At 41.3% G+C, this 15,326-nt stretch overlaps 1 protein-coding gene across 1 annotated transcript in view; it reads left to right on the top strand.

Annotated features, from left to right (window-relative positions):
• LOC133570744 (protein-glutamine gamma-glutamyltransferase E-like) overlaps positions 1-14,623 on the top strand; it is a 35,435-nt gene extending 20,812 nt beyond the window's left edge. Inside the window, exons 7-15 of the mRNA XM_061923440.1 lie at positions 1,515-1,650; positions 1,775-1,884; positions 4,375-4,490; positions 4,636-4,762; positions 4,841-4,965; positions 9,509-9,683; positions 13,613-13,776; positions 13,883-14,016; positions 14,307-14,623. Of these exons, the coding sequence (XP_061779424.1) occupies positions 1,515-1,650; positions 1,775-1,884; positions 4,375-4,490; positions 4,636-4,762; positions 4,841-4,965; positions 9,509-9,683; positions 13,613-13,776; positions 13,883-14,016; positions 14,307-14,457 (1,238 nt within the window). The 3' untranslated portion in view covers positions 14,458-14,623. The remainder of the gene's footprint in view (positions 1-1,514; positions 1,651-1,774; positions 1,885-4,374; positions 4,491-4,635; positions 4,763-4,840; positions 4,966-9,508; positions 9,684-13,612; positions 13,777-13,882; positions 14,017-14,306) is intronic.
• The last annotated feature ends 703 nt before the right edge of the window (positions 14,624-15,326 follow it).

The raw sequence follows: 15,326 nt of genomic DNA, 5'->3' as shown, positions 1-15,326 counted from the left end.
GATCAATACAGTCTGCAGGGATACAGTCCGTAAGCACACATGATTGTATTTTTTTATGGCAAAAAATAATAAAAAATTACCATAACCCCCCAATCCCCCAACCCCCTTTTCCTAAATATCTAAAAGTATTCATATTCTCTTCATGTCAAATTATACTCCTTCCAGTGCTGTTGTTCTTAGTTTTAGTTTGTATCCAATCAGAATTCAGTTAGCTTATGTTGCCATGCTGTACCAAATCTGCCCGAGGCCTTCAGAATCAACAATGCGGGCGTCCGTGTACTGTAAGTGAACGGGGAAATACAGTTGATAGACAGTTGTGATAGCCAATCAGATCTGGAGTTGTTGTCAGTAAGGCCTTCCAGATGGCCTCATGTTGAACGTGACATTTACGCGTCCTGTGATTGGATACTCATCGGGACCGTTAGCGGATGAATTTGAGAACACATACAGTTGATATACAGTTGTGCTAGCCAATCAGATCACAAGTTGTTGACAGTAGCCTCTCTAAGTAGCCTGATTTTAACGAGACTGTGATAGGATACCCACTTGTCATTCCAAAGTGAGTATCCATTCACAAGACTCAATTTAGCAGGAAGCGTTGAGCTGTAGCCAGACAGGGATGGCAGAGAAGGAGAACAAAACGTTAATTAGGTGGCAGATATATATTTTCAAGAAGGAGCTGAGATAGGCTCCAACACCCCCCGCGACCCTGAAAGGGACAAGCGGTAGAAAATGGATGGATGAATATTTAAAGAGAAACTACATCGTGTGAGACAATGTCGGCCAACCCCGGAAGTTAGCTCAGCTGTTCTGACGATGAAATGGGGAAATGCTCGCCATTTCCACTCGAATAAGCTGACAACGATGGGTACCAATGGCTTATACGGTGTCGAATAGGTTCTATAAATTGTGAGTTCAAATATTTCATTTTTTCACTTTTAATATGTGTTTTGCAATTTTAATTTTGACAGTACCACATAAGATATGTTTCAATTGCTGATGCGTTTTAAGTAGGGCGTAAATGTGTTCCTGTATAGTATTTCTCCAGCAATGGTCAGGTGGTGACATAAATTATGGTATATTGAGAGGTAATTATTGAAGTCGGACATCACTGAAGGCCGAGGTGGGAAACGCACGGCCCGCCACTGGTTAACAACATAGCTCAACAAGTTTGTACATTTCTCAGCACATCAAAATGTTCATGCTAACAATTGTCAGTAATTCCACATTTTTCATGCAGAATCTTAGATCAGCTTCAGCTCCTCAGCATTCACATGCAATTTCTGCACACATTGCCTTTTATGGTTATTATAATTATTATCAGTAATATTATTAGTACAGTGATACCTTGGTTTTCGTACACGGCACGTTTTGTAAGATTCTGTTTTCAATCAACATTTTGCTAAATCCCGTGTTCTCTCTTTACCATATTCCTTTGATCTTTGTTTGTCTCTTGGTACTATTGAGGCCTGACCTTTGAACTTTGACGACAAACCAATGCATTTTTCCTCCAGTCATGCGGCTACTGGGAATCCCCACCCGTGTGATCAGCAACTTCCAGTCAGCCCACGACACTGATGCCAACCTGACCATCGACGTGTACCACCCGTTAGAAGGCGCCGAGTACATCGAGTCGGACGACAGCATCTGGTGAGCATCAGGCCCGTCATGTCATTGTGTCCATGACTGTATTCATCAATATTCATCATTTCTCTGCAGATTCGATCCAACATGAATATAGATAATTAACGTTGTATTTTGCCTTCTGCTGTAGGAACTTCCATGTGTGGGTGGAGTCATGGATGACGCGTCCCGACCTCAATACACACGGCAAATACGACGGCTGGCAAGTGTTGGATCCGACACCACAGGAAGTCAGCGATGGTACGTATTAATAATAATAATAATAATAATAATTAGCTTTATTGTCTCAGAGGACACATTTGTCTTGGACATCAAGACACAGCGTTTTACATACATACATACATACATACATACATACATACATACATACATACTGTACATACAGTTCATCCGACAATACAGTGACGACAGTGAACAGTGCGCAGGTATATCAGTTATGAGATCACACATTACACTCCCCCATCATACATTGCACACCTCCCGTATTGCACTATCCCAATATAGCACTCCTTATTCTGCATCCGGTTATTACAGTAGTTTTCCGTTGTTAAGTGCTATGATTGCCAGTGGGACAAAGGAAAATCTATACCGGTTGAGTTTGTATGTTGCTGTTCTGTACCGTTTACCATTTGGCATCAACACAATTTCACTATGAAGTATGTGGTGTGTGTCACGGGTGATTTTAAGACCCTGCTTCCTTACGGTCTTGTCGAATATTTCTTGAAGGGAACAAGGGGGCTGCATGCCAATTATTTTACCAGCCCTCTTGATAAGGTTTTACAGTTGAGTTTTGAGTTTGACAGACAGATTTATATATATACCGTATATATACACATACATACATACATACATACACATACATACACATACACATGCACACATATATACATATATATGCATATATACATGTACACATACATATACACATCTATAAACACACACATACCTATACCCATACATGCACACACATGTACATACACATACATACACACATTTACATACCTACATCCATCCATCCACACACACACACACACACACACACACACACACACACACACACACACACACACACACACACACACACACACAAACACACGCACACACACACACACACAAACGCACACACACATATGTATATATACATATACATATACACATTCATATACACATCTATAAGCACACACATACCTATACCCATACATGCACACACATATACATACACATACATACACACATTTACATACCTACATCCATCCATCCACACACACACACACACACACACACACACACACACACACACACACACACACACACACACACACACACACACACACCAGGCCCACACCCGACAAGCCAACCAACACGACAATAAACGAGTATGAAGTCGGCAAGTTCGTCAGCCCCGACAACCACCACGCGCGCGCGCTGCTACCAGTCACAACATCAGCCACCCCCCTGCACCGGACCCAGCAGCCACGGGCGCCCACACCACAAACAAACGGCAGCAGAAACAGCAGCTGCAATGTCCCCAGACAGCCAGCTCCACTCGATCAAATCAAAGCGATCGAAAAAACTGCGACCAGCAACCACACGCCAACAGGATCACGGAGACCAGCCCGCCAGTCAGCCCAAACGCCAACATGCAAACAAGAGACATTAACACCTCCCCCACCAAAAGACCCCACCCCCCCCAACCCAAACCCGCACAAACACACCACCGCCCAAACAACCGAGACACAGCATCTAGACCAGACAAGGGGGCCGCGCCGCCACCGCATCAAGTCACCAACACAGACCCCACAGCGCAAGGTCGGGCCACACGGGCACGGACGCCATCCAACAGGAAGCGAGACCCGCGCGACGCCACACACACATAAATAATAACATTGTAAAAAATAATTTAAAAAAATAATAAAAATGCAAATAATAAATAAATAAAAATAATAATAAATGAATAAAAGCCTCACACCCTCAGCGAGGTCTCTGCCCGGGAATGGCAGGCCACCAGACCGCATTCCCCGCAACCCGCGCCGACCGAGGAGGCAATGAGGGGTGCGCCGTACTCCCGAACCCCAAGCCCCCCATGCATGTGTACAAGGCCCCCAGAGTGTCTACTGTGTAGTTAAAATTAGGAGGTCAGCCGTTACAGCCGACCTCCAGTCCCTATTGATGTGTGTACTGTAGCGTAAGTGAGATAGGTATGCTTGTGGGAACTAATAATGCGATTAAAATTGGGGGACATCAAGGTCATGGTGGGTCCCAAACAAGCCGAGCCCCCCAAATCCTAAGTGTCTAATATGCAGCTAAGATTGAGGGATTGACGAGCAGGGGACAAGACAGGAGGACTGGAGCCCCATAGGAGGCATTTTCATCCCCCCGCCATACCTCCCCCCAAAGTCTTATATATGTGTGAGTGTGTGTGCTATAAGTAGGAGGAGTAGAGCAGGTTTTAAGTTTCATGTGGGTCGAGGAGGATGAGCCACAGTCCCCCTTTACTGTGTACCTCTTGCTTGGCCCCGATAAACTGTTTGCTTGCCTAACAGAATTGCTATTGTGACATCCAGTGGACACATTTAGAACAGCAGTTTCTTTCGTTCAAAAAGAAAAGCAGCTCATTTTTATACTTGTCAAACTCATCACGCGGGTTGGATATAACCTGTTCGCGGGTCTGATCCGGCCCGCGGACCATACGTTTGACACCACTGACTTAAACAGTTTCCTCTCTTGTAGGCATTTACCAGTGCGGCCCTGCCTCAGTCATCGCCATCCATGACGGTGAAATAAATCTCCCGTACGACATCCCATTTGTTTTCGCCGAGGTCAATGCCGACTGCGTGGACTGGATGGTGAGTACGCAGATCCAAGTCACATGATCTCAGAGCTAATAACGTAGATTTATTGTACTAAAGGGTACTAAAGGAGAGGGCGTAAAGTGAGAATAGCACAATTTAAATCAAATAAAACCTGCGCCTGCGCGTGTTTGTGTGTCAGGTTAAATCGGACGGGACCAAGTTTTCCATGTTTTCTGACACCAAGCGAATTGGCAAGAAAATCTCCACCAAGGCGGTGGGTTCCAATGAGAGAGTGAACATCACCCACCTCTACAAGCATGAAGAAGGTGAGTATTGAGATGGTACCCAACCATCCCAGCACCTCACACCTTTACGTGCGTTCACGCACCGCATCCTCCTCCCAGGCTCCGAGGAGGAAAGGGCCGTCTTCAAGTATGCCCTCGACAAGGACGAAGAGAGCGAGGAGGAGGAGGAGAACAATGAGGGCGATGCCATTCCACCGCCACTGCTGGTCTTGCACTTTGAGGAGGTGCGTCACACAAACAACATTACGATCGTTCCCAGAATAACACAAGCAGCTTGACTTGGACTCAGTTGCTAATTGGATGAAAATATCTATGGCTGAAGGTTTGGATGTAGTGTACTAGTTAACTCGGTGGTTCTTAACCTGGGTTCGATCGAACCCTAGGGGTTCGGTGAGTAGGGCTCAGGGGTTCGGCGGAGGTCAAACCACACCTGACTCATCGTGTAACTAAAAGCTTCTCCCTATCGGCGTATTACGGATACGGCAACAGCAGAAGTCAGATTGATTTACAGGTGTGTAATTTGTTGTGAGTTTATGCACTGTGTTGGTTTTGTTCTTTGAACAAGGTGTTGTTCATGCATTTTGTGCACCAGTATAAAAACATGGTAACACTTTAGTATGGGGAACATAATCACCATTAATTAGTTGCTTATTAACATGCACATTAGTAACATATTGGCTCTTAACTAGTCATTATTAAGTACTTATTAATGCATTATTTGGCATGGCCTTCTTATAACCCTAACCCTCTAACCCTGGCCCTAACCCCCTAACCCTAACCAAAAAACTCAAAATTAAGTCTTTGTTACTTAGAATATGTTCCCCTAGTGTCCAAAAAACTCAAAATTAAGTCTTTGTTACTTAGAATATGTTCCCCTAGTGTCCAAAAAACTCTAAATTAAGTCTTTGTTACTTAGTATATGTTCCCCATACTAAAGTGTTACCAAAAACATATAACTTTGTCTTGAATTTGAAAAAAAACATCATTTTATTTTTCACTAAAGAAGGTTTCAGTGAATGCGCATATGAAACTGGTGGGGTTTGGTACCTCCAACAAGGTTAAGAACCACTGAGTTAACTGTTGTTTATTCCAGTCTTGCGCAGGTCTACAATCAAATGGCTTTTGGGTTTTGAGACTGTTTCTTCGACTGGTGTCTCTTATCCTCTTACGGAGTGAAGGGTACTTTCTTAAAAAGGTCCTATTATGCAAAACCAACGTTTCTTACCTATTGGTACTTGTTTTTGTGTATTTGGAGTCGCCAATCATCCCGAAAATGTGAAATAAAAACAATAGAGGCATGGTGTAGATCTTGAAAGGATAATCTTGCATTTTTCTAAACTTGTTCCAAACAAACGGTTTGGAATTGGAGCCTTTTTGCCTGAGTTACGTCAGCGGACATCTCCATATTTGTTCGGTTTACTCAAAGAGCTTAGCTCGAGTCCGCCATATGTATTCAATTGTAGTCCAAAGTTGTTGTCAATAATGGTGTGGTCCATTTACCACGGATGTTGGGATTTGGAGCTGGGAATGACTTCACAGGCGAGTAGTGAGTGTTCCAGTTACGAGATCGGAAATCACTTTGTCTGAATTGAAGACAACTTTGTGGGAGAATATGCATTCTTTCTGCAACCTTCAAACATGGTGGATGAAGAGGAAACAGACGCTACTGCTAGCAATGTAGAAAATATAAAACACATGAAAAAAATGTAGTTTACGCTACAGTAATGTTACCATATATAAACATTCAACCATACATCGTATATGGCTGATGCACTGATTTTATAGTTTAGCACCTGTCCACCCACAGTCTGAATTCTTCTGTATATATGTATATCAGTGGTTCTTAACCTTATTGGAGGTACCGAACCCCACCAATTTCATATACGCATTCACCGAACCATTCTTTAGTGAAAAATAAATTTAAAAAAACATTTCAAATTCAAGACAAACTTATATGTTTTTTTTTTACTGGTGCACAAAATGAACCGTGCATGAACATCGCCTTGTTCAAAGAACAAAGCCAACACATGAACTCACAAGAAATTACACACCTGCAAATCAGATGGTAGAGGGAACATCGTTTGGGGGTATCCATAATACGCCGATAGGGAGAAGTTTTTATTTACACGATGAGTTGGGTGTGTCTTGACCTCCGCGGCGGAGGCTCCGCCGAACCCCTGAGGCCGACTCACCGAACCCCTAGGGTTCGATCGAACCCAGGTTAAGAGCCACTGATGTATATAGTATAATATTTAATATTTAAACAACACATTCAGAACATTCGTTCTAAGGACTGGACTGTGCACCTTACCTCCTTTTGCACTATTTTTCTTTTCTTTCCTTCCTATGTTTCGCATATATGTATATGTTTCTGTTGCACTAAAACTGGAGTTGCTTTTAATCTCATTGTACCTGTGTATAGTGACAATAAAGGGCATTCTATTACCGGTATATTCTATTTTTATTCTATTCTATTTTTATTCTATTCTATTTAGTGCGACAAAAACAAATCTGAAGTGCTATTAACGAATCTTATAGAAGCACAAATCAGTGTTTATATCCAGGGCAGCCATCTTTGAAACTAAGAATGCGCCGACTTTTTGAGTTGGAAATCCAACCTCGAGGGGCGTTCCAGTCGAAATTCCTACTAGGACAGGGGTCGGCAACCCGCGGCTCTAGAGCCGCATGCGGCTCTTTAGCGCCGCCCTAGTGGCTTTCTGGAGCTTTTTAAAAAATGTATGAAAAATGGAAAAAGATGAGGGGAAAAAAATATATTTTTTGTTTTAATATGGTTTATGTAGGAGGACAAACATGACACAAGCCTCCCTAATTGTTACAAAGCACACTGTTTAGATTAAACATGCTTCACTGATTCGAGTATTTGGCGAGCGCCGTTTTGTCCTACTAATTTTGCCGGTCCTTGAACTCACCGTTTGTTTACATGTATAACTTTCTCCGACTTTCTAGGACGTGTTTTATGCCACTTCTTTTTCTGTCTCATTTTGTCCACCAAACTTTTAACGTTGTGCATGAAAAGTGAGTTTTGTTGATGTTATTGACTTGTGTGGAGTGCTAATCAGACATATTTGGTCACTGCATGACTGCAAGCTAATCGATGCTAACATGCTATTTAGGCTAGCTATATGTACATATTGCATCATTATGCCTCATTTGTAGCTATATTTGAGGTCATTTAGTTTCCTTTAAGTCCTCTTAATTCAATTTATATCTCATGACACACTATCTGTATGTAATATGGCTTTTATTTTTTTGCGGCTCCAGACAGATTTGTTTTTGTATTTTTGGTCCAATATGGCTCTTTCAACATTTTGGGTTGCCGACCCCTGGACTAGGATCTCGGGACTCTCAGTCAGGGGCGCCGAAAAGGGGGGGTAAAGGAGACGGATTCTAGGGGCCCATGATGGAGGGGGGCCCAGAGAGGCCCCTAATGATGATGAAATTATAATACAGAAAAAATAATGACACTGTGTTGGGGGCCCTGTAAAGATTATTTTCATGGGGCCCAAAATCCCTAGCGGCGCCCCTGCTCCCAGTACAAATGAAACGCACCATAAGTTCCTTCTTTTTTTATATCCTCTGTTGTAGGGCAGACTGGCTCGTACATGCACATGCATCCATAGCTGTTGCCATTCCAAATACAAAGTAGCGTATATGAAGCGGTTGTGTAGACTCTCTCGGCTGCGTTGTGTTTTATCTACTGCACCGAGCGGGGCGCCAAACCAAGTCGCCGGCATGAGAGGCAAGCGTCTCCACTCAAGAGCCAGCACTACTCTGCAAGTTGTCAGATAGTGAGGTTTACCAACGTATACGGGCTGGCCTCTGTAACAGCAGGCACAAGACATTGATACAACGTTGATTATACATACGGTACATGTCCTTAAAAACTGACTTTGAAACAACGTTGCAAAATAGTTGTATTTGTAAATTGAGACAATGTTGATGTCTAACGTTGGATCCACGTTGTTGGTTGGAAAATTGCCAAATTTCAATGGTCAAATCAATGCCATAAACTGACATTGAATAAACATTGTCAAAAAGCATGCTGTTTCAACGTTGTTGTAAAATATTGTTTGGAAAATGACCAAAACTCAATGGTCAAACCAATGCCAGAACCCAACATTGATTAAACGTTGTCAAAGAGCATGTTGTTCCAACGTTAGGTTTGAGTTGCTCAACGTCAGGACCTAATTCGACAAGTTCTTAACCTTGTTTTTTTGTCTTGTGCCAGCTTGGAAGTTATTTCTGTCAGTAGAATCCATTTGGAAGCGCTATAAACTACAATATGGCGAACGGGGAGACGACGCAGTTGAAGTAGGCTTGGACTGGAGAATTGAGTGATTGATTGAAGCTTTTATTAGTGGATTGCACAGTACAGTACATATTCCGTACAATTGACCACTAAATGGCAACACCCGAATAAGTTTTTCAACTTGTTTAAGTCGGGGTCCACGAGGGCTTAGGCCCATAAATAAGACCGCCAACAAAACGGCTAATTCTGAAGAGACAATCAGAAAGCGACTTTAAAACATAATCTATGCAACATTTTGACCAAAGAACCCCCATTACATGTTATATTAACCCTAAGGAAGTGTTTTAAATATAGAAAAAAAATCATAATATGACCCCTTTAAATGAATTTGACTCCACTCATTTGTGTTGAGTCCACAAACTAACAAAGTAGGGGCCATCTTTATCATAGTTTTTTTGTTGTGCTTGGAATATAAAACGCGACTGGTGTCTCCGCAGGTGTCCAAGCCGCAGTACGGTGAGGATGTGCAGCTGAAGCTGGTGCTGAGCAGCGACAGCAGAGTGGACAGGCAGATGTCCGTTCGCATCAGCGTGGAGGGAATGAAATACAACGGCATCTTGGTCCTCGTCATCCTCACTGAGACCAAGGAGGAGACACTAAGGCCTGGCAAAGGTACGGTAACTCTTGATTTTAGGACACTGAAAACAGCTGTTTTAAGCTTTTATGTGCTATTCAGGGGTGTCCAAACGTTTTGACTTGGGAGACGCATCGGGCTAAAAAGATTTTCCTTGCCATGTATTTTGGAAGCCTATGGATTAGAATATTTGAGTAATCGAGTATTCTATTGAATATCTTGATCGATTAATCGAGTAATCTAATAAATCGTATTGTTGCTTAATTAAGGTTTAATTATACATGTTAAGATGTGCCCTCAATTGTTGCGATTGGCCTAATTGTCTTTTCTTTCCTAAACGCCTTTTTGATTTTCATTATTGAAGGCTGACTCGCACAGCTGAAATGCTTCCGTGTTTGATTGCGCCAATTTGTGTGTGCTAATCATACAAACCCCGTTTCCATATGAGTTGGGAAATTGTGTTAGATGTAAATATAAACGAAATACAATGATTTGCAAATCTTTTTCAACCCATATTCAATTGAATGCACTACAAAGACAAGATATTTGATGTTCAAACTCATAAACTTTATTTTTTTTTTGCAAATAATAATTAACTTAGAATTTCATGGCTGCAACACGTGCCAAAGAAGTTGGGAAAGAGCATGTTCACCACTGTGTTACATGGCCTTTTCTTTTAACAACACTCAATAAACGATTGGGAACTGAGGAAACTAATTGTTGAAGCTTTGAACGTGGAATTCTTTCCCATTCTTGTTTTATGTAGAGCTTCAGTCGTTCAACAGTATGAGGTCTCCGCTGTCGTATTTTACGCTTCATAATGCGCCACACATTTTAGATGGGAGACAGGTCTGGACTGCAGGTGGATCAGGAAAGTACCCGCACTCTTTTTTTACGAAGCCATGCTGTTGTAACATGTGCTGAATGTGGCTTGGCATTGTCTTGCTGAAATAAGCAGGGCCGTCCATGAAAAAGACGGCGCTTAGATGGCAACATATGTTGTTCCAAAACCTGTATGTACCTTTCAGCATTAATGTTGCCTTCACAGATGTGTAAGTTACCCATGCCTTGGGCACTAATGCACCCCCATACCATCACAGATGCTGGCTTTTGAACTTTGCGTCGATAACAGTCTGGATGGTTCGCTTCCCCATTGGTTCGGATGACACGATGTCGAATATTTCCAAAAACAATTTGAAATGTGGACTCGTCAGACCACAGAACACTTTTCCACTTTGCATGAGTCCATCTTAAATGATCTCGGGCCCAGAGAAGCCGGCGGCGTTTCTGGATGTTGTTGATAAATGGCTTTCGCTTTGCATAGTAGAGCTTTAACTTGCACTTACAGATGTAGCGACAAACTGTATTTAGTGACAGTGGTTTTCTGAAGTGTTCCTGAGCCCTTGTGGTGATATCCTTTAGAGATTGATGTCGGTTTTTGATACAGTGCCGTCTGAGGGATCGAAGGTCACGGTCATTCAATGTTGGTTTCCGGCCATGCGGCTTACGTGGAGTGATTTCTCCAGATTCTCTGAACTTTTTGATGATATTATGGACCGTAGATGTTGAAATTCCTAAATTTCTTGCAATTGCACTTTGAGAAACGTTGTTCTTAAACTGGGCGGGGTTAAGGGGGGAGGAGTATATTTATAACTAGAATTCACTGAAATCCAAGTATTTCTTATATATATATATATATATATATATATATATATATATATATATATATATATATATATATATATATATATATATATATACAGTATATATATATATAAATAAAATAAATACTTGACTTTCAGTTAATTCTAGCTATATATATATTTAATTCTAGCTATATATATATATATATATATATATATATATATGTATTTTACTATATACATATACATATAAATAAAATAAATACTTGAATTTCAGTGTTCATTTATTTACACATATACACACACATAACACTCCTCTATTCATTGTTGTATTTGAAAGTGCAATGCAATGCAACTGACTCCCACGCTTGCCGTCAGGGTGCGCAATACAACGTAAACTGTTGGCCAACCAAAAAGTAACCACAGAACACTGTACCCAACATTCACCAGGAGATGGCAACAAACAACTTAGATCACTTTATTACAGGCAGCATCTGTGAAATTTAATTTGCAGGAAAGGAGTGAGTTCAGGGTTGAATTGTCACTCGTCGTCGCCATGACTGTCTCTTCTTCGTCTCCTTCTTGTTGTGTGTGCAGTTGTGCACTCGCCAAAAGCCGTAAATGTTATAACGTGAATGGGCCGGCACGTTGTTTATATGAAGGAAAAGCGGACGTGACGACAGGCTGTCCTCACTCAGGTCTGCACGGACCTGGAGGGGGTGTGCCTTAAGTCCGGCTGGAAATCGGTAGAAATTCGGGAGAATGGTTGTCCCGGGAGATTTTCAGGAGAGGCACTGAAATTCGGGAGTCTTCCAGAAAATTCGGGAGGGTTGGCAAGTATGGTGCTAATAAAAACAGGTGTGCTCACAGCCCTTTGTGCTGTGTGGTGTGACCGCATAAACAAAGTTCTTGTCTCTCGTGCGTTTTAGATGATTATTATACTGTGCTGTTTAAATGTTGGTTTCTCTACGCAAATCCACTGAGCTGTTTTCAACCTGCCAACAATACATAAACAATATAAAAAGACGAACCACTTAATGGCAACATTTCCTTGCTGGATGTGGATTTGATTTGATTGATTGATTGATGATGTAATTATTGCGACCGCCATTTTGAGTAGGTGCGCCACAAAAGTAATGAATTTGCGACATCAGTCCACTGTCAAAATGTGTGTCGCATACGTAATAAAGTGTACTGGTGGAAGTATAAAGTGTCCAGCACAGCACATGCACCGTTTTCACAGTATCTTTAGTGCACTGTTTTTTCCATACACACTTCCAGAATGCAATCAAAAGTGTAAGTAAGGAAATGCGCTTTTTGAGATACAGCACCAGATTTAGTTTTGTTCTGCCCATGTGGACATGGACTGTTAAAGGCCTACTGAAACCCACTACTACCGACCACGCAGTCGGATAGTTTATATATCAATGATGAAATTTTAACATTGCAACACATGCCAATTAGCTAACTAAAGTGCAATTTTAAATTTCGCGCAAAATATCCTGCTGAAAACGTCTCGGTACGACGTCAGCGCGTGACGTAATGGATTGTAGAGGACATTTTGGGACAGCATGGTGGCCAGCTATTAAGTCGTCTGTTTTCATCGCTAAATTCCACAGTATTTTGGACATCTGTATTGGTGAATTTTTTGCAATTTGTTCAATGGACAATGGAGACAGCAAAGAAGAAAGCTGTAGGTGGGAAGCGGTGTATTGCGGCCGACTGCAGCAACAACACAAACACAGCCGGTGTTTCATTGTTTACATTCCCGGAAGATGACAGTCAAGCTTTACCATTGGCCTGTTGAGAACTGGGACAACAGAGACTCTTACCAGGAGGACTTTGAGTTGGATGCGCAGACGCGGTACCGTGAGTACGCATGCAGCTGCGGCTTCCAAACATTTGATCGCTTGCCCGTACGTGCGTGCAGCCCTCTAGTCCTTCACTCTCACTTTCCTCATCCACGAATCTTTCATCCTCGCTCAAATTAATGGGGAAATCGTCGCTTTCTCGGTCCGAATCGCTCTCGCTGCTGGTGGCCATGATTGTAACCAATGTGTAGATGTGAGGAGCTCCACAACCTGTGACGTCACGCTACTCATCTGCTACTTCCGGTACAGGCAAGGCTTTTTTATCAGCGACCAAAAATTGCGAACTTTATCGTCGATGTTCTCTACTAAATCCTTTCAGCAAAAATATGGCAATATCGCGAAATGATCAAGTATGACACATAGAATGGACCTGCTATCCCCGTTTAAGTAAGAAAATCGCATTTCAGTAGGCCTTTAACTAAAGACTGATGTGTCCTCTTCCTTTTCCTGCAGAGCTGTCCATCCCCATTCTGATCCCCTTCCAGACCTACTACAAGCACATGCACGTGTGTGACAGCTTGAAGGTGACGTCCATGGTCACAGACATGCGACATCCCGATAAACCCTCCCATGCGGAGGACAACGTGTTGCTGCAGGACCTCCCCGTCCACGTGTCGGTTGGTAGACCCAAATACACCCTCCCAAATTACAGCATAAGAGCAGAAACAACAATGACTTTGTGAGAAGAAATGCTCCCATAAAGGTTGAAGGTCTCTATTCCAGGTTACCGGCTATGTCAGACAGTACCAAGAGGCGTCCGCAACAGTGTCCTTCATGAACACCACCACTGTGGCCATGACGGGCATGACGCTAGCTCTGTCTGGAAGTGGCGTCATGAAGGAGGAGATGAACCTGAGGTCTGAAACTTTTGTCTCCCAACTTTTTTGATACAATTTGTATTTTACAAAAACTGTTTTTGGTCTATTTCTTTTGTCAGAGTTAGACATTTAGCAAAAGCTCTTGTGATTGATCTGATCAGAAATGTCAATCGTTTGACAATAATGAATACATTTGACATTTTTACAGTATTTGGACAACCCTGATTTAGCGCCATAACTTTTTGATTGTCCCTGAGTATCATTCATAGTGAAGATGTGAAGCATGGAATTATCAGCTAGAATCTTTAAATCATTACTCTCCCCCTCAGGCTTCCAGATTTGTCTCCCAACAACCGCATCCGCGTCACAGTCCCCTTTGTCCCCTACCGGGCTGGAGAGAAGACGCTGGTGGCCGACATTCACTCTTCCATTTTTAAAGATTTCAAGGGCAACTGCACTTTTAAAGTTAATCGCTTTTAGATGCTTTTGTGTGTGTGTTTTTTTTAATCAACAGGTGCTTTGTCTCCAAGAGAGACTTGGGACCTCATTAAGAGTTGCGTGGCTTTCCTACTAAAATAGACACAGCCGGCACAAGACATTGATACAACATTGATTATACCATACTTGCCAACCTTGAGACCTCCGATTTCGGGAGGTGGGGGGTGGGGGCGTGGTCGGGGGTGGGGCGGGTGTGGTTGGGGGCGTGGTTAAGAGGGGAGGATTATATTGACAGCTAGAATTCACCAAGTCAAGTATTTCATACATATATATACATACATATATATACATATATATATATATATATATATATATATATATATATATATATATATATATATATATATATATACATATATACATATATATATATATATATATATATATATATATATATATATATATATATATATATATATATATATATATATATATATATATATATATATATATATATATCTACATCCTGAAAATATGCAAACAAAACTGTGTTTAGATCATTGATACTTCAAACTTGCATAAATAAATATTAAGGAATATAACATAACTTGGCTTCTGAGAGTTTCAAAATGTAATGAATAAAATGCTAAAGTTGTTGATAAACAAGCAATTATTTTAACAATTAAATATGGTCATTTTAATTTAAAATCAATTATTTCAAATATGTTTATTTTAATGTATAATTATATGGCTGGATGTAATAAGGAGTCAGGAAAAAATACAAATAAAATACAATTAATTTTGATGTTTTTAGCAAAATATAGTTGTTTTTTTTAATTAACAAATATATTTATTTTTAGGTAAGATAAACATAATAATACAATTTATCTCTAGTCTGGATGATTTAGTTC

This window comes from Nerophis lumbriciformis, linkage group LG28 (assembly GCF_033978685.3).
Source record: "Nerophis lumbriciformis linkage group LG28, RoL_Nlum_v2.1, whole genome shotgun sequence".
Lineage (NCBI taxonomy): Eukaryota > Metazoa > Chordata > Actinopteri > Syngnathiformes > Syngnathidae > Nerophis > Nerophis lumbriciformis.
This window is presented reverse-complemented; position numbering and strand designations above follow the sequence as displayed.